This window comes from Vigna umbellata, chromosome 9, assembly GCF_029865625.1.
Source record: "Vigna umbellata cultivar VRB3 chromosome 9, Vumbellata_1.0, whole genome shotgun sequence".
NCBI classification, from domain to species: domain Eukaryota; kingdom Viridiplantae; phylum Streptophyta; class Magnoliopsida; order Fabales; family Fabaceae; genus Vigna; species Vigna umbellata.
The window spans coordinates 40,367,122-40,387,878 of NC_142173.1; the positions used below are offsets into that span (position 1 = coordinate 40,367,122).

The following is a 20,757-nucleotide window of genomic DNA, read 5'->3' on the forward strand; positions in this document are numbered from 1 at the left end:
ATATCTCTCTATAAAAAATGTAAAGTTTAATTCTTTTTTAAGGTAATTGATAAATCAGGTTAACTTTCAATTGTTTTTTATTTGATGGTCTAACATTTAGACATGTTAAAGTATATTTTGTTGTTTGTTACTTGATTTTGCAAATGACAATCTATTTATACACATACGTGAGATTAATGTTACTAATTCGCTTTATTTTGTTAAATGTTTAAGAACTTTTCAAAAGTCAAAAGTGAAAGTTTATACGTAAACATATGATAGTTGACTGAATTTGACTTGTAAACTCGTTTACATAAAAATAAATATATGAATAACATCATAATTCAAACAAGTCCATAAAATTATATAAATTGAAATAAATAAGTTTATAAAAATATTGTAAAACATAAATTGAAATGTCAAAGTTTGTGTCTAATCCTCTAATAATGGCATCATCATTTCTATCATCATCTTCATCCAACTCTTTTCCTGATGAATGTTGTTCATCCTCATTATCTTAAAATGTTATGTTATCAAGATAAAAAACATCTAGAGCAGGATCGGTTGTTACTCCATCCAAGTGAACATTTTCACCATCATTTTCACTTTCAACTTACTCAATCTCACCAACATCATCTGCCTCTTTAATTATTCATTCATCATCTAATTCAATGTCATCAAATGGAAGAATAACCGTTTTTCGAATTTATCTATTTTTCAGCTTCAAGTTATACATCACATAAACTAAATCATTCATCTTTTTCTTATACAAACGATTTCTTCTATTTGTATGAACCTAAAATGAAATATCAAATTTTTAGTAAATATTTAAACATAATAAAGAAAACTATAAATTAAAAATAATTTAAATTACCATTTCAAATGAACTTCTATTGCACTCACATCATGAAGAATTAAAAGTCAAACTTAGAATTCAAATATCAAATATCTTCAACTCTAAAGTTCCATCCCCAAACATCTCCCACCATTCCCTGTGATTTAATTCTTTATTGCATTCTTTTGCATCTTCCATTCCAAAAAGTCTTATAGCAAAATGAAATTCAACAATTTGCAAATTAATTTTTCTTTTTCTACCATATTTGGTACCAATCTTCTCATGCACAAATACAATCATTCTTTCACCTCTCCATCATCATCATATTTAAAGTATGTTCACAGTGAAAATGGAGGTTTATAAAATAGGCAGTTGCATATAAAGGCCTATGAAGTTGATTATCCCATGGAGCATCAATTATTCTCTAAACCTCTTCATAACTACATATAATGATCAAACCAATTATGCTATATTACAAATAATTTCACACATAAATAATTAAACTTTGAATGAGTAAAAGTTTGAAATTTTACCTCATCTTAATATTGTTAATGTTGAACCTAATATTCTCTTATGCACAATTCATCTCTTTATAAATGGAACACATTGTGGGTTTAAATCTAAGTCCACCAATATCAAAACCACCATAAGAGGGGCAACAACTTTCAGGCATGTGGAGACATTCACTAATGCAAAATATACTTTTTATAGCTAATTTTTATACCGGTTGAAATCCAACAGATTTAAAAAATGGTGCGATGACAGTATCGTAAATAAGAGAAACTTTTTATACCAGTTACATCCTAAACTGGTATAAAAAATAATTCTACATCTGTTAAACCTAGAACCGGTATAAAAATAATATAATAATAACAATATAAAATTGAAAAACTTCTTTTATACTTGTTAAACACTATAACCGCTGTAAAAATAAAAATTAGTTCTAATTTAATTTAGAGCTGAAAACGCACATGTGTTGAACCCTAGAAACCAAACTTCTGTTCTTCATACTCGCCTCTGAAAACGCTGAGGCCATAATCATGGTGGATGTCATGGTAATGAAGGAGATCGAAGACACTACACTGCTTCTCGGTGTCAATCTCTCCATTCTTGATCTCGACTCCATTTGTCTTCCTCCCAACGAAACTTGCAGAATTGTTAGGTGTCTATTTTGTGATTTTTAATTTATTTTGTTCTGGCCACTGAACTGAAACCCTAGGAAGCGATGTTCTCACGCTCTTTTTTTTTTCTTGCATTGTTTAGTGATGATGAAGAAGTTTACGAAGAGGATAATCTCGAGTTCGAGTCTGGATTTGGTAACATCATTATCTTCGACAACCTCCCTATCATTCTAAGGGAGAAGTTTGAAAAGCTCGAGAAAGAGTGATTGGTGACGAGAAAGGATAGGTTTTTCATTTACAGAGTTGCTACGAAGCCATCTTCGCTTCTCATCCGCATCATCTTTTCTTCTCCTTCAGAGCATTTTCTATTCACAGAAGCCTTTCTCCTATGTAAGTCATCTTCTCCTCCTCATAGATTTACCTTTTCATAAGTGTTTTCTTATATCTGTAAATTTATTATCTCCCAAGTCATTTTCAATTTTGTTTTTCATTTCAAGTTTCAAATTCTGATAAACCTTAATTTCAAATACTTTGTGATATGTGTTTCTATTTGTTTGTCTTGAATTGATTCAAGTTGATTGTTTTATGTTTTGATTGTTTTGATTTTCGGGTATCTGCTTGTTGAGTTTGTCAAATTTAAAGAGTTTAATGTTGTCGTTGAAGACCTTTCAGCCTGTGTGCAATTAAACATGGATAATAAGTTTGCCTACACATATTTGGTGGGTCCCAAGTCTTAACATTTTAGTCCTCATTGATTATGAGCCCTTTATGTTGGGTTTCTCACGTCACATGAAAATATATCTTTATTATTTTTCTGAGTTAATGCTTTCTTTTACAGGGTTTAGCATTATCTTCAATTGGTGAATATAAGAAAGCTGAGGATGCACATATAAAATCACTTCAAATTGATAGAAATTTTCTTGAAGCATGGGCACACCTGACTCAGGTATCTATCAACCTTATTGTACTAATAGATTGTTGGAACATTTAGTTATTAACTTAGCAGAAAGCTTTTTCTAAACATCCTGAGTCATTTGTGTGCATATTATTTTGTGGTTTGAAATGTAATCTATTGTATCAATGGATGCTCTATGTTCTCTAATAGTATCTTTCCTCACTTCTTTCATTCATAACATTTTTGTCTCGTATACTACTAACTCATTCTACTTGAATTAAAGTTTCCATTTAATGTCAGCCAAGTAACTTAGTTTACATTTGCATTTTTCCTTTAGTAACTTATAGGTTTAAGTTTAACTCTACAAAATAGGTTTCGTCTTTCATGCCTTTTAATGGTGGCTTTTCTGTTTGATGACTTTGTTACTAACCCGGTTCTGAATGTGTGATTTTTGTAGTTTATCAGGATCTATCAGTGTGTGATTTATAAAATTATCTATTAATTATGGGACATAGATTTTGGCCTTTCATTTTATGTATTTTAAATTATTTTGGCTGCTAAATTTATTTTGAACATGAGGTTTTTGGCAGTTCTATCAAGATATATCAAAGCCAACAAAAGCTCAAGAATGTCTAAGTCAGATGTTGCAAATTGATGGAAGGTAATTGTTGTTAATGAAATGGTATCATTGGCATCACAAGCATTTTAGCTGGTAATTGGTTTATAAAGTTTGAAGTACTTTATGCATGTTTGCTCTTTATCAGCAGCTGATTACTTGTGTTGTATGTTAGGTTTTCCAGAGCTCATAATTTGCGTGACGTTTTGTTCCATGCTATGGGACAACATAGGTATGTAAGCAACCTTAACTGTTGTTTAATTGGAGATTGACTATTTAATTGAGATAACTATACCTTGCAAGCCTTCAATAGTATTATGATTGGGGCCATGAATTAAAGTAACACACTTTGAGATATAGTGGCACACCTATAGGTAGTTATTGAAGAAAATATGGTGGTAGAAGTTGGAATATGATGAAATCTGATAGGAAGAACTAAACTACTCAAAAGTACATAAAATCTTTATCTAAAAGACATTAAAAGACAATATTGATCTTTTTTTCTCCCCTCTCTATTGGTAAGAAGACCATGTTTGTATAACCTAAAAGCATGCCATCAATTAAATTATGACCCTACAAGTGCCATCATATAATTTATCTTGTTTCTGACTTAAATTGGGTTTGATTGTGACAGGAAGGCGATCAATGATTTGTCAATGGGTTTGAGCGTTGATGGCCCCAATGTTGAGTGTTTATATTTGCGAGCTTCATGCTACCATGCTCTTGAAGAATACAAAGAGGTGGTAAGGTTTAACTCTTAACTTTTTGGGAGAAATATTGATTCACATTTGTCACTCAGCAACTTCATTTATGATCTCAGGTCAAGGATTATGATGTTGCTCTAGATTTGGAATTGGACTCAATGGATAAGTTTGTGCTTCAATGCATTTTACCAGGTTTGTATATTGTAAAATATTATATTTGTACAACTTCTGCTTTTCCCCTTAATTCTATTTTATTCATCTCTCAGAATTCTGCATAAACTATTGTTGTTTCATAATAAAAATATGCTGAAAATTGTTGCTATTTTGATTCAAATGTTGTAGAAAATTATTTGATAGTTTGTAATAAACTTTTTCCTCTGGGATTATTAGTATATTATATTAAAAGTATTAACTAGATTGCTGCAAAATTAATTACATTTGGATGTATGAACGTGTGAATGTACCTTGTGATTTTAGTATAATCTTGTTGCTGATTTGGATTCAATTGTTATTAATTAGTTGAATTCCTTTTCATAAAGTTTTAGATAAAAATTCTCAAGAAAAGAAAATAAGAAAAAAAGTCTTCATCGCAAATAAAAATCAACTTATATATAGACTTATTTGGCGAGTTAATATATCAATAAAGAAAGAAGTTTTGTAAAATTATAAACTGATGTATAGACTCATACAAAAATTGACATATAGTAAATTTCTATTATTTTAATGAGTTAAGTGTAGAATCTTTCAATTAATTTCTTAAACTATTAATTGTATTTCTTTTTTTCCGTATTACTGCAGGTTTGGGCAATTGCTTTTGTTGCTTTAACAAGACTACTAGTATTGGAGCAGTTGCAGGTTGCTGTTTTGACAACTATTGACATGGTGATAGCTTCTTGTCCTATAACATTTCACACTATGGGAAACTTAGCAATGGGCTAGACATCTTGTTTTGAAAAGAATAGCGCAACATATATCTAGTTGACATCTTTCTCTATCCACAAAAGATATTGTAGTTGTTGTAAACATCTTTCTCTGCCTTTAGACTCAGATATTTTACCATTCTAGATAGATATTTTATTTATTCATTCAAGTATAGGATCCTTATATATTTTCTTGTACAATTTTTTTACTTTAGCATTGTCTTTTCTTGGATATAGAAACCAAGAAAGTATTCTGGGATTATTTAGACTGTATCTTGGGATTGAATTTTATACAGGCCTGAATATGGATAGTAGCACATACAAAGCAAATATTTAAAGAAACGTCACTTTTTAGACCGGTTAAACTCATAATAGGTATAAAAAATCTTTGTTTTTTCACATAGGTTATAACAGTACAAGTATAAAAGTGATACTCTTTTATACCTGGTCTAGCAGCAACAATGTGTGAAAACTAAGCTTTTAACCTAGCAACTAATGAGACTTTTTATACCTGTCTTAAGAATATCAGGCATAAATATAAAACTTTTATACCTGTTGTAGACAGAAACGATGTAAAAGTTGTACACATTTTACACCGGTTTTAGAACCGGTGTAAAAAGCGAAACTTTCTATACCTGCTAAAAAGGGTAGAAAAAACTTTTTTAATAGGTATAAAAACCCTTTTTTGACATAGTGATTCTTCCAAAATTAGCTATCTAATACCACATGTTATACTTTTCTCCCCTCTTGTGAAATTCCAAACTTGCTTGTCTTCCTCTCCTTAGAGCTAAATATGGTTAACAATGACGCCTTTAACTCACGAAGACAAGTAAAAGTTAAATAAGTTGTGGCAAATCTAGTAGCACTAGGTCTCATCAAGTTTCTACCTTTAGTGAACTTTTTCAGCAAGAAAATCAACATTGATCTTCCATAAATCGTAGTGGTAATCTTTCTTCCATTTTTAATTGTCAATTCATAATTCATGTACCTTTATTTTTTTTTTCAAAATCTTCAAAGATTAAATCAATGTAGTGTAGTGCACATGAAGTCCAAAACAAATTTTCTTTTTTTGCATCAACAACTCTTCAACTGCCTTGAAATTTGCAGCGTTATCAGTGACAACTTAGACAACATTTTTTTCTCCAACAAACTCTAACATTCTGAATACTTTATCAATTATTTTTAAATGTCTGAGGTGTTAAGTGAATGAAGAAAAATTGTCTCTTTATGACTATTCATCAAGAAGTTGCAAATAGAATGTCTTTTTTTAATTTGTCCAACCATTAGAGTTAATGATACGTCTAATTCTCTTCCACTCCTCCTTATATTCCTCAAGGATTGTATATGTTTTGTTCATAGCTTATTTCAAGAGCTTATCTATAATATCGTGATAAGACGGTGGTTTGTAGTCAACTTCATATTTACCAATCATTTCACACATCTTTGCAAATGTTGGATTTCTAATTACATTAAAAGGAATGACACTGGTGTAAAAGGGTTGAGCGACTTTAGCATTAACTTCTTTTTTGTATCATTTTCCATCATTTGATTTATGGTTGCTTGGACTTCCCCTTGCTAGTTCTAGGAACTTTTTGTTTTTCTTTAAAACTAAATACCTTGGATCCTCCTTTATCCATTAATGTCCATTAATGACATTTAACTTTCTTTTCTAAAATGAAGCATCTTTAGCTTTTGCAACTATTTTTATGTTTTTTTTTATTTCATCTAAAATAGAAGCATAAGGTTCAAAATCATCCCTGGTTCTAGAAAGATGATGCTTAAATCTAAATATCACTCCACTCATAATCTTTGAGTAATACTTACATTTAACTTTTTTTTTTCCATTACCATTAATATCAAACCCATTTTTTCATCCAATATCAAACTGATTTCCTATAGTACTTTTACTTCTAATTTTAATAGACGAAGATGCACTTAGATTAATATCCATTGAATTTGATGCATTTCCAGACATGATGCTTGAAGTTTTTTCACTAAAAAAACAGTAGCAAAAGATGACTCAGGCTTTACTTTGACGCACGATAGTGAGAGACAATGGTGAAGTGGAGCACAATAAAAACGAAGAACAATGATGGAGCCCTAACCAAGACATTAAACCTTAAACTCAAAACGACATAATCTTTTATTGTTTTTCTCCTTTCAAACTCACAAAACCGTTGCAAAATTGTTATTCTAAATGATCCATCAATTTTAGTTATGATTATACCAAATTTACTCAGCAAATGAATTTATTTTCAAGTTAACTCGAAAAAGTTCAAAAACATAAACTCCAACGAGTTAATTATTGAGTTTAATAAGCTTGCCTTAAATTGATATCTTGTGTTACATTTAAATTGTTGTGCTAAAAATAACTTTTACTTTGATACTTTACTTTTTTACTAACAACATCATATAAAATACACATGTATTTTGTTTTAATAATCATAACAATTATGTCACCCAATTGAAGCATATAAATTTTCTACTACTCTCTGGCCTACAAAAATTTAGTAGAATACTGTATCGAAAATATTTAAATTTATCAAGAATACCACCACTACTGCTAAGAAAATTGAGATAAACTAATTTAAACAATAAACGTATTTTTAAATTTAATTGAGCATGTCGAATAACATATTAATAAAAATAATATAAAATAGTTAATATTGAGAGAGAAAACACTAAATAATATAACCTTTTTTTTTCAATTAACAATATTGAAACGAAGACCTTGCTTTTATCATTTATTAATTACATATTATTGATCTTCTACCTTATTTAAATTGAAATAAAATAAAATACTTTTGAATGCGTGGCAATGAGGATTTTAAGTTATAATATAATTGAAATATTCAAAGTAGCAAAAAAACAATGTAAAAATAAAATCTAATGAACTTTATTCATGTTGGAATCAAATAACACCAGCAGCTAGTTAAAATAAATATTTCCTTAAGAGTATTTACATCATATTAAAATAATTAAATATCATAAAAGTAAAACAAACTAAGAAAAATGTTCATACATTTTTTTATTGAACTTGTGATGAAATTCATGAAGAAAAATTAAAATAATACAATATAAAAATTGAAAATAATAAGTAAAATCAATCAGAAAAATAAATATGTGTTCTCTTTCATATTCACCTTATTTAAGTTTAAATCGTATGAGAGTATAGTAATGAAAATCTTCTGCTAAACATGGAAAATGGAGTTATTATTCTTTTAATATCTTTAGCTATTTTAATTGTTTCTTCTGTGTTCTTTTTGGGTGGGTTTTAGTTTGAGCTATTAGCTTTCAACTGTAAAAAAAAAAATAAAAGTATCATCATCTAATTTCAGTTTATATTGAGAAACATCTCAACAATACGAAAATCTAAACAAATTAAGAAAAGTATTATTGTAAATTTTTTTGATTTGCCTTAATTTAAGCTTGATTCAAATAATAATATCCACAATAAATATATTGTCAAATCTGTTATATATTATAATAGTTTAATGAAGATTGTATTTTTTAATTAAGACCTGTGGTGAAAAAAAGAAGTACGAACCAACATTTAAAATTTGTGACCATTTTAAAAAATACAACTATAATTAATTAGAATCAAGCTTAAACAATATTTTTAATAATAGAAGCAGTTAGTAACATTGATAATTATTAATTTGATATGTTGGTTTGTCACTTTCGCAATACACAAAATAAGTAATAACTTCAAACATAAGTAATCTATAATCTACCAATAGTTTCTATACGAAAATACAAAAAAAAAAAATATAATTACCAAAAGCAGGGATCAGAAGGAAAACTATTTATGCCTTTTAGATTTGTTTTTGAATAAAAATTCGTAATGCAAGTTATCAACTTTGCTTACAGTCTTGAATATTTATAAAAAAAATAACATTACATGAAATATTTTATGATAATTTATTTATTTTTTAAATTATACTAAAAATTTACATTAACCCATTCGTAATTTTACTAATTTCATAGCTAAATTGTTTTCACTTCAAAATCTTAATAGAAAAATATCATGTCACATACTAAAACACTAATTCAACTCTATATTAAGAGTAGATATTAAAAGTAGATAAAATCATTTGCTAGAAATTTGCCTTAAATTCATTAATAGTACAAACAATTAAAACTCCAAGGGTTAAAACACCTTGAAACTTCTAAGTCCAATATCCACAAAAACATCAATATAAATCATTCATGTGAGCCAATTGAGAAAATCGAAGTTCACAACTTCAAAAACTAAAAAAAAAAACTATAAAAAACAACGAAATTGGTAAATAAAAATGAGCTTACTTTCAAAAAATAAATATGTTTCTTGTCCAACTATAATGTACAAAGTAGTATCTGACGATAAAAAAAAATTAGAACATGTGTTATAATGAAAAGAGAAAAAAAAAGTTAGTGTCAACATCCAATTACGTTTAAGTAAAAAAAAAATTAATATAAAAAATAAAATAATAATAATTAATGATGGATAAAAAATAAATAAATAAATCTCTTTTGAAGAATATATAAATTTTAAATTTTAATTTAACTAGAGTCCAAGAATTTTATGCATATTTTCACCCTATTTATTCTTCATATCCCTCAAAACAAGTCACTATAAAATATTTTTAAAATATTGATTTCTAGATAAATGTATCCTTTTTAATATATAATAATTTGAATCAATATCATGGTAATAATTATAAGCAATATTCCTTATAATAATATATTGTAACAATACTATAATTTATTGGGTTAACTTCTTTCTAAAAGAGTATAAAAATTGAAAATATTTATGATAATAATTATAATTAATGTCTTAGATATTATATGATTTGATTGATTTTTTGAATATTGCAATCAAAATCCTTTCTTTCTCTATTTTGTTAATTATTAATTGATTCACAGTTAAAACAAGATCATAATATGTGTATATAAATACACATCCTATCATAAAAAAATAGAGAGAGAAACATAGAAAGAGGGAATGAAAGTATAGATAGAAGGGAATAAGTTCTCACATAAAAAGGACCTCTGTCAACAACAATGACTAAGGAAGAAATAGTTAGAGTACTGAAAGTTTAGATAATCGTAAAGCTTGAAAGGTATGTCACTTTCACTTTTTTTTTCTTTTAATTTGGGCAATATATTATGTCTTCATATTGTATGTGTTTTACTTTTACACTTAACTTTGACCTTTTCTTTTAAGGATGTTATTTTCACTATTCACAAATATTTTGTTTTAAATAATAAAAATCGATTGTAAGGTGAGGTTTATACTCACTTATATACTTTAAAACTTTAAATTGGCGTTATCTTTAGTCGATGTGAGATTTTTAACACTCCCCTTACACCCGAGGTATATACATCTCAAGTGTGTGACTAGACATTAATGGATGGTCCGATAGTGATCCGATAGCGGATGGAACAATATGTCCACACAAATCTTGCTAGGATAGGTTCTAATCTCTTATACCACTTTCAGAAGTGGATTTTAAGCTCGTTTTGTGGGGTTTAGTTAGACCTAAAGTATACTTTTTAACATGGTGATATATCTTTTCAAATTTCTTTTAAAAAAAATAAACAATTTCAAAGAATAAAATAGATTTTCTTATTACATATATTTCATGTTATGAATTTTGTCTAGGCTGAAACCTAAAACATCTTTTGGCACTTTTCTTAACATCTGCATCTCTTCTCATTTTAAAAGTTTTTGCTCGCTTTCTACACCTTTGTTTTTTCATTCTTTATTATCTCATATGTGTGTCCTTTTTTACAAAAAAAATTAAATTATAAAAAAAGATAAAAATGTTTGCCTAAAGGTATGAGTACTCTTGACATGGGTTGCATCGTCTTAATGTTTAATCATTTTTTCTTCTCTAAATAACTAAATATGGTTTTGAAAGTATAAGTACTCTCACATCGTCTTAGTGTTTAATAACTTTTTTCCTAAATAATTAAATGTTGTTTTAAAAGTATAAGTACTCGTGTGACTATCCGCGTCTAGTACTCGTGTGACTATCCGCGTCTAGTACTCGTGTGACTACCCGCGTCTAGTACTCGTGTGACTACTCGCGTATAATACTTGTTTTTTTTCATTCATAATTCCTAAAATACCAAGGTTAATCCTTGTCGGAATCACTTTCTAAAAATCTAAAATAATCCATAATAATTTTTGACAAATTTTGAAACAATTTTTCCACATAAATAATTATGTAACCTTGATTTTTCATTCTGAATGAGAATACGTAGGAGCAAGGTCAATTATTGTCGGTCCATAAAACAAAAAAAAATATTTTGTTGTATTATTTTTGGTGAAAATTAAATATTTTGATAAACAACCTCAATTTTGTACAATTAATTAATATTGCTTTTGGACAGACGGTATAGTGTTTAAATTTTCTGTACGTGTAATCGATTCTCGAACCCAAAATTCTGTTTTCGTAGACTATATCTTATTATATGTTTTTTCTATTAGTTTTTCAGAATAAATTAAGATGAAGATTTCCAAAACATTCTTTTTTAAATCTATTTATTTTTTGTTCGTCTTGATTCCACTTTGACACTTAGAAAAGAAAAGCAATTATGTTTTGTGAAAATAAAAAAATAAGAAAGAAAGAGAAAATAAAGAAATGAACTTAAAACTGAAGATAAATATGTTTTATCAGTAATTTTTTTATTATTGTTAACAAAAATTACATCAATTTTTAAATCCAAATTTTACTAATGAATTTGAAAATTTATTTTATTGATAACGATGATAATGATAAAGGTTGATCATGAAGAGAAATAGAAAAAGAATAAAAAAAAGGAAGAGAGGAAAAAAATAAAGAAAATCCAATCAAGTTTTTATCAACGACCAAAAGAATTAATCAATAAATTTATAATTATCAATAATTAATAGCAGATTTTAAAATTCGTTTGAAAATTTCACTGGTGCATTTTATCAATAAATTTACGACTATTAATAATATGTTATCAAACTTAAATTTGTGGTGAACCTTTGTCATTACTAAAAAATTATATCCAACAATAATATACACTGATAGTATAAACAGAATTTCAAATAAAAAGAAAACAAAAACAAATTTTTACATCAACACCATTAAATTTGTACTTGTAACTAATACCTAATAAAACTAATACTTTTATTTTTCATTTAATTTCTTTTAGATTATTTTATATTTAAAATATAGTTTTTTGAGTATTGTGTAGGTGTAAAGTAGAACTAGGAATACCATAAAAGAAAATAAACATCCCACAGACTCATGCATATTAAAGGGTCTCACATGTGCAAATTATCCAATGTCGTTAACATATTATATACAAATAAATAAGTTGATTCTTACTCTTTCTCCTCCTAACACCCTATGAATAATTTCCACACTCATGTTAGGTACATGTCATTATTAATTAACTTAATTTATTTTAAAAATGGAAAAAATGTAATTATCAATTGAAAAACAACTATTTTATCTGTTAACATTCCTCATGTCATCTCCATAATTACTTTTTCTAAGTGGATATCATTCATATATTTTTACCTTTAAAAATAAATAAAACAATCTATATTAATTAAAATTGAAACTCACCCTTCCATCTCTCAAACTACCGCAGTATTTTCACAAAATATTTAATTTACTAATTCGACTATTTAATACGTAATCATTAGTTAACATTTTTTGTTTTAAGAAAAGAAAATCTAAAAATATATTTGGTGGTTGTAAATAGTAAAAGAAACCACTTTCAAGAAATGGTAACAAATATAGTTAATTTGATATGAATTTTATTTTAAAAAAATCATTTTAAATAATTTTATTTGAAATTTAAACACACAAACACTGTTAGTATGAAGAATAAAGAATAAAGAATAAAGAAAGAAACTGCTTGGAGGAGAAGTAGAAGAAGAACTTAGAGAAGAAGGAGAAAAAAGAGAAAAGAATAGGAGAGTGTAGGGACGGAGTGGTCATTTTCAAAGACCTACCCCATCTTTATAACATGTCCAATTCCAACTTCTCATGTGTTTTCCTCTTTCCTTCAAACCAAGGCACCTTAGTCACTCATTTCTCTCTCTCTATTCTGCTTAGTCAGAGAAACCCACTCTTTCTCTCCACTCTCCCACCTTCTCTCCCTTCCATTGCTCAAACCGTTTCTGCTATATATATTTTTTCTCTTTTTGCTAAGGTAAAGAATCGTTCTGCACTTGCTTTCTTCTTTTTTTCAAGGGTTTTTATCTTCTATTCGGTCTTTCTTTGCCTAGATCTACTGTCTCTGCCTTCTGTGGTGCTTCTTGATGTAAGCAAGATTGACTCTGATCTGTGTTTTCGTTTGATTTCTCTGGTTTTTTCCTTTTCTGTTCTTTTCTGCTTTTGTTTGTTAGGTTTTCGGCGGCTTTCAGATCGTTTTTTTTTGTATCTTTTATACCGATTTTTTGGTTTGGGATTTAGGTTTGGCGGATTTAGCAACATTTTTGTGTCGGCTTTGCATTTTGTTGCAATGTCTGTGTGGTTTTTATCGAAGTTTTAGAAGTTTGTGTTATTTATGGGTTATTTGCTCGTTTTAGTCGGTTAATTTTTAGCGTTACGTGAGAAGAGAAGAGTAGGTTGTGACTGTTTGTTTGTGTTTGACTATGTCGGGGGTGAAAATAATCACTGTGTGCTTTGCTGTTTGCCTTTATTCTTTCTGTACTGTATGAAGTATTTTTGCTCGCTCACTATTTTCTTAGGGTTTCTAACCTCCGATGATGATTTATGCAGTCCGTGGGCTTTGTTCCTGTTATTTTAGTTGAGTGTGTTTTCGTCTTGAGTTGAGCCTGTGGAGTGTTTTGTCATTTAATTTAAATTGGTAAGTTGTTGCTCTCGAGGTTTTGAAATGTTGTTGCTCACGTCTCAATCGTGGTTGAAGTTGAAATTGCGGAACGGAGTTTTAGTTTTCGTGTGTATCGCATACCCTTTATCCTGGAGTCATGATAATTTGTAAGTAATGTATGTTTAGTAAGTGTGTGCTCGGTGTTGGACATTGTCTTGATTGAATATTTTGTCTGTTTGACTGTGTTGTTTCACCTGCTCCAGTACTCGTCCTCCAACTGGTTGCATTTTTCGATTTTGTTGCTGCCATTTGGTTATTTACTTCTTGATCTATCGGCATTGCCAAATGCTGATAGTAGGTTTGCCTGTTGTTATTGGATTGTTAATCACGAACTTGTGTTCCATGAGTGTAGTTTCCGTCATGGGTAGAAAGAAAAGAACTGAAGGACCTAGTGGGGGTGAAAGCTCTGAGGCTCAACGCCCTGCTGAAAGAAGTGCACCGCCCCAACAACAGGCTGCTGCCCCTGGTGGGACTGGACCCCAAGGAGGTAGAGCCTGGGGTCCCCAAGGAGGGCGAGGAGGTTATGGTGGAGGCCGTGGCCGTGGGATGCCTCAGCAACAATATGGCATCCCCCAACAGCAATATGGCGCTCCAGCTGATTATCAAGGTAGGGGAAGAGGAGGGTCTTCTCAGCAAGGAGGCCGTGGGGGATATGGTGGTGGCCGCAGTGGTGGTGTCGGCGGTGGTGGCCGAGGAATAGGTCCTTCATATGGTGGCTCTTCTAGGCCACCAGTACCCGAGCTGCACCAAGCAACCTCAGTTCAATCATATCAAACTGGGGTGAGTCCTCAGCCTACATCATCTGAGGCGAGTTCTTCCCTGCCGCCTGAACCGGTGGATTTGGAGCCATCGGTGGGGCAGATGGTGATTTCTGAAGCTACTCCTACCCCTCCTCCTCAAAGTAAATCATCCATGAGGTTTCCCCTTCGACCTGGGAAGGGTAGCTATGGCATAAAATGCATTGTTAAGGCTAATCATTTCTTTGCGGAGTTACCTAACAAAGATCTTCATCAATATGACGTAAGTTCCCTTTTTAGCGATTGTAGGTGGAAAATTCTTATTCTCTTGCTTTAACAAACTATTTGTTTTCTGTCTTGTTGCACAGGTAACCATTACTCCAGAAGTGACGTCTAGAGGTGTGAACCGTGCTGTTATGGAGCAATTGGTCAGGCTTTATCGGGAATCTCACTTGGGCAGGAGGCTTCCTGCCTATGATGGACGCAAAAGCCTCTATACTGCTGGGCCCTTGCCATTTATTTCAAAGGAGTTTAGAATTACTCTTATTGATGATGATGAAGGAGCAGCAGGAGGACAGAGGTTTACTTGTGTTTATTGCTTGTGGTTGTTTCTTAGTTTTTGATTTTATCTTTTTTTTTATGTATTTTCTTTTATTTATATTTTATATAGGAGGGACCGAGAGTTCAAGGTGGTGATTAAGTTGGCTGCACGGGCAGACCTTCACCATTTAGGGCTGTTTTTACAAGGAAGGCAGACTGATGCGCCACAAGAGGCTTTGCAGGTCCTTGACATTGTACTGCGTGAACTCCCTACTACAAGGTTCCTTATACAATTCTTTTTTAGTGCTGTTTTATTACAATTTTCTTCAGTGTGTTGCAACTCATTTGTTAACTGGATTTTTGATGTTGTAGGTATTGTCCTGTAGGAAGATCATTTTATTCACCCGATCTGGGAAGAAGACAACCTTTAGGTGAGGGATTGGAGAGCTGGCGTGGTTTCTACCAGAGTATTCGTCCAACTCAGATGGGGTTGTCACTGAATATTGGTAAGTAACACCAAAATTTGGTTCCCTCTTTCTTTAATTCTTTATTCATTTTTATTAAATCTGTTATGTCAAATAAATTTTATAATCTAAATAGTTCCTTTGGATATGCAGATATGTCCTCCACTGCTTTTATCGAGCCACTGCCAGTTATAGATTTTGTTACCCAATTGCTGAATAGAGATGTTTCTGCTCGACCTCTGTCTGATGCTGATCGAGTGAAGGTTAGATTTTGTAGTGTCCTTTTTGATATTGCCATTTAAGATTATCTTTTGGTTTGATTAAATTACCTACATTTGTTTAACACGATAATAATGCACCATAGTTATACAGAAATAAAGATATAATTCGCTCTAATAAACACAAATACTCACCCTCTGCTTATGTATGACAGATCAAGAAAGCTCTCCGAGGGATCAAAGTTGAAGTGACACACAGAGGGAATATGAGAAGAAAATACCGAATTTCTGGCCTGACTTCTCAGGCAACAAGAGAGTTGACGTGAGTATGTGTGGCAGTTTTTATTTTATGGAATGAGTTTTTATATTGATTTGGTTTTGGTTCGTTTTAGGTTCCCTGTAGATGAAAGAGGAACTATGAAATCTGTTGTGGAGTACTTCTATGAGACATATGGGTTTGTCATTCAGCATACTCAGTGGCCTTGTCTGCAAGTTGGGAATACACAAAGGCCAAACTATTTGCCAATGGAGGTAAACTCCCTTGTTGTTAGTTTTTTGCTATTTTTGTTGGACTAGCCTTCTTTAGCTAATAGCTTCTCTGGAGTAGGTATGCAAGATTGTGGAAGGGCAGAGATATTCTAAGAGGTTGAATGAGAGACAGATCACTGCTCTTCTGAAAGTTACATGCCAGCGTCCGTTGAGAGGGAGCGTGATATCATGCAGGTAATTGATGTTTTGGGATTATATTGTTTATTTTTTCTAAAATTAGTGAGGTGTTATGTTTGTATTCTTTCCATGTGGCAATTTCTTTGTATGTTATTTTTTCCCGGTGTAATCTCTCTCTGCATTATGTAGACTGTATATCACAATGCATACCATGAAGATCCTTATGCCCAAGAGTTTGGAATCAAAATTAGTGAGAAGCTCGCTCAAGTTGAAGCACGCATCCTACCTGCACCCTGGGTACCTTCTTTTAATATCAAGATCAACTTATTAACTTATAGGAACTTAGGTATTCTTTTTCTAATTAATAACCATTGATTTTATGTTTCCTTCAGCTCAAATATCATGATACAGGTAGAGAGAAGGATTGTCTTCCTCAAGTTGGGCAGTGGAATATGATGAATAAGGTACTTGTTTGGCGCCTTTTTGTGTGGTGGTTATGTACAGTATACAATGATAATATAAAAAGTGTGGTTTTTCTTTCTTGAACGGTTTTAAGGTGTGAGGTGTATTGGGTTAGTTGGTTTTTAAGATTTCGTTCGAGTTTGTAAGTTTGAGTAAAGTTCTATTTGAATGTATCATGTTGAAATACATGCATGGTGACGAGGTGTTTGTCTTTGGAATGACTTTACGAGGGATAGAAAATGTCTGGCTTATGGTTTGCAATCTGATTATTTGTTGACTTTTATTTGATGAATAATAACAAATTTCTATTTCTTTCAGAAAATGGTTAATGGGGGTACTGTTAACCATTGGTTCTGCATCAATTTTTCAAGGAGTGTTCAGGATAGCGTTGCCCGTGGCTTTTGCTATGAACTTGCTCAGATGTGCTATATATCTGGAATGGTTTGTATATATTCCTTTTAATCAAATTGTTTTGAATTGAGTGTTTTGATACTTGACTCATTAGTTTCATGTGATTAGGCATTTAATCCGGAGCCAGTTGTCCCACCAGTCAGTGCTCGCCCGGATCAGGTGGAGAAAGTTCTAAAAACCCGTTATCATGATGCAAAGAATAAGCTTCAGGGAAGGGAGCTTGATTTGCTCATTGTTATTTTACCTGACAATAATGGATCTCTTTATGGTTGGTGCATGACCATGATCTTTGTAATTTATTCTTCTGTTGTACCAATCATACTTGTGAAAATATCGTAATATGTATTATTTTTTGTGTAGGTGATCTCAAACGTATATGTGAGACAGATCTTGGACTGGTTTCACAATGTTGTTTGACTAAGCATGTTTTAAAATGAGCAAGCAATACCTTGCAAATGTGGCATTGAAAATTAATGTCAAAGTGGGAGGGAGAAACACTGTACTTGTTGATGCACTTTCACGGCGCATCCCCTTGGTTGGAGACAGACCAACTATTATTTTTGGAGCTGATGTGACTCATCCACATCCTGGAGAGGATTCAAGCCCATCAATTGCAGCTGTATGGATTTTTGATCAAACAACTCAAGTTATTGGCTATTTTTCTTTAGCTATGTAAATTGTAATGAGGTGTTAAAACTGTAGGTTGTGGCTTCCCAAGATTATCCTGAAATTACAAAGTATGCTGGTTTAGTCTGCGCCCAAGCTCATAGACAGGAACTCATTCAGGACCTTTTCAAACAATGGCAAGATCCAGTCAGAGGAACAGTGACTGGTGGAATGATCAAGTACTCTCCTACCCTTCTCTCATATGTGAGCTGATTAATGCACATTGGGGGTTGCTAGCTTTTTTGATAGTTTTTAAATATTAATATTGATTTTGTAGATTTTCATTTTCGCTTGTGTTTTGGCAGAGAACTTCTTATATCTTTTAGGAGGGCTACGGGACAGAAGCCACAACGCATTATATTTTACAGGTAGTCTTGTGTTCTCAAATTGTTTGTTGTGACCAACATATCAGTATTTCTTTCAACATAATGATGATTCTCAAATATTATTTGTCAGGGATGGTGTCAGTGAAGGTCAATTTTACCAAGTTCTACTGTTTGAACTTGATGCTATTCGAAAGGTAAGAATGGTTTTACGTTTTGTTCAGCATCAATGTGAGAATTTAATGTTTTTAATGCTAATATGTTCATCTTTCTTTTGTTCCAATCCCAGGCATGTGCATCCCTTGAACCCAACTATCAACCTCCTGTTACATTTGTTGTGGTTCAGAAGCGTCATCACACGAGGCTCTTTGCTAGCAACCATCATGACAAGAGTTCTGTTGACAGGAGTGGCAACATATTGCCTGGTATATTTTTTAGTTCATTATTTGATGACATACTTTTTAAAGGAACTTGTTTAGCTATGTTGTTAAATGATTATACTGCCTCAAAATATTGCAGGCACAGTTGTCGATTCCAAAATCTGTCATCCAACAGAATTTGACTTTTATCTTTGTAGCCATGCTGGAATACAGGTGTGATTTGCTACACTTTGTGCTAAAAAACATATAATTATATGTTAAACTGCATCCTCATTGATGTAAACCATGTGTTACACAGGGTACAAGCCGTCCTGCTCACTATCACGTGTTGTGGGATGAAAACAATTTTACTGCAGATGCTTTGCAAACTCTTACTAACAACCTTTGCTACACGTAAGTTAATTTGCGTTGCTTTTCAGCTTCCACTGTTCCATTTTTAGACAGGATACTGAATTTGATATTTTTGTTTTGTTAGATATGCTAGATGCACACGATCTGTTTCAATTGGTGAGTTTCCCCCTTTTGTCTTGTTCAATAGAGTCTTATTTATACGTTTATGTATATTGTTATGTATGTGATTAACTGATTGTGTTTTGTTTTGATCAATTGCAGTGCCTCCTGCATATTATGCCCACTTGGCTGCTTTCCGAGCAAGATTTTACATGGAACCAGAGACGTCGGATAGTGGGTCCATGACGAGTGGTGCAGTTGCTGGCCGTGGAATGGGTGGCGGTATTGGTCGAAGCACCCGAGCACCTGGAGCTAATGCTGCTGTGAGACCACTACCTGCTCTGAAGGAGAATGTGAAGAGGGTTATGTTTTATTGTTAAGATATTTTGTTGACAAAAACCTTGCTTTGTGGAGTGGTTATTCCTAAGTGTGTGCTGTCATTTGGTAGGGACCGAGTTAATGTGGTGTTGTGAATAATTTGTTTTTAGATTTTATGATTTTGTCAAATCCTCGGAACTCCTTAGTAGAGTCATCAGGATCCTAATTTGATGCAGACTATGTTGTGGTCAGTCTTTGTTATTGCTCTTGAGAAGTTTCACTTTTGTTGTTGCACGGACGATGTTTTGTTTAACGTGTTTTATCGAGTCTAGGGATGATGATCTGGGATTCGGATGAGATGTTTTTAGCGTGTAAAGATTTCTGTTAAAAGGTTAAGGTTCTGTTCCGTGAATGGGGTAACAATGGTTAATATAAGTATAACCACAGTTTTAGTAAAGATTATGATAGGTGAACAACTTTTTTACAACGGTCGTATCAATAAGGTAGTAAGGTTCTTAATTTGATTTTCGTTCTTTTCCCTTTCTTAATTTTAGTAAGGTTGCGAAATTGTCTCTTTTCTTTTTCCTTTCTTTGATTGTAGGTTGTTAAATGAAAATATCCAGTGATTTTGGTAATGGAAGTAAGCTATTTTTGTTATTTGTTTTGCTATTTTTCTTTTCACGTTTTCTGTTTCATTATTTATTTTACATTGTTATGACGTGAATTAGTCTATTTTTGATATAGTTGTGTGTGTGAAATTGTTGTCTCTTTTCTTTTCCCTTTCTTGGATTGTAGGTTGCCAAATGAAAATATCCATGATTTTGCTAATGGAAGTAAGCTATTTTTGTTATTTCTTTTGCTATTTTCCCTTTCACGTTTTCTCTTTCATTATTTTATTTTAAATTGTTATGATGTGAATTAGTTTATTTTTGATGTAGTTGTGTGTGATATTGTTTTAAAACGAAGTTAGTTGGTGGTTTGAATTGGAGACTGATTTCAGAACAGAAAAGCTTTAATCAAAAAGATATATTTAGTATAAGTGTCTTGAAAGAGTCGTTAGATGGGTTGATTTGAGGGATGAGTTTTGTTTCAGAGAGAAAATTATAAAATTTAAAGAAATGGATGTGTACAAGTGCACGAAGGAAAGATGATACGTACGTTACAAACAGTTGTTTGCTAAGGAAGAA

At 31.5% G+C, this 20,757-nt stretch overlaps 1 protein-coding gene across 1 annotated transcript; it reads left to right on the top strand.

Moving 5' to 3' along the window:
* The first annotated feature begins 13,249 nt into the window (after positions 1 to 13,249).
* Positions 13,250 to 19,864, top strand: LOC148193524 (protein argonaute 1-like). The gene is given in 24 exon segments (XM_088098209.1): positions 13,250 to 13,362; positions 14,288 to 14,955; positions 15,041 to 15,252; positions 15,343 to 15,492; positions 15,585 to 15,718; positions 15,830 to 15,939; positions 16,110 to 16,216; positions 16,287 to 16,425; positions 16,502 to 16,589; positions 16,592 to 16,617; positions 16,750 to 16,857; positions 16,953 to 17,024; positions 17,341 to 17,463; positions 17,542 to 17,701; positions 17,794 to 17,859; positions 17,862 to 18,052; positions 18,136 to 18,278; positions 18,405 to 18,467; positions 18,556 to 18,619; positions 18,712 to 18,847; positions 18,942 to 19,015; positions 19,101 to 19,195; positions 19,278 to 19,309; positions 19,415 to 19,864. Coding segments are annotated over 23 exon segments (3,171 nt in total). The 5' UTR covers positions 13,250 to 13,362; positions 14,288 to 14,295; the 3' UTR covers positions 19,633 to 19,864.
* Positions 19,865 to 20,757: the final 893 nt, after the last annotated feature.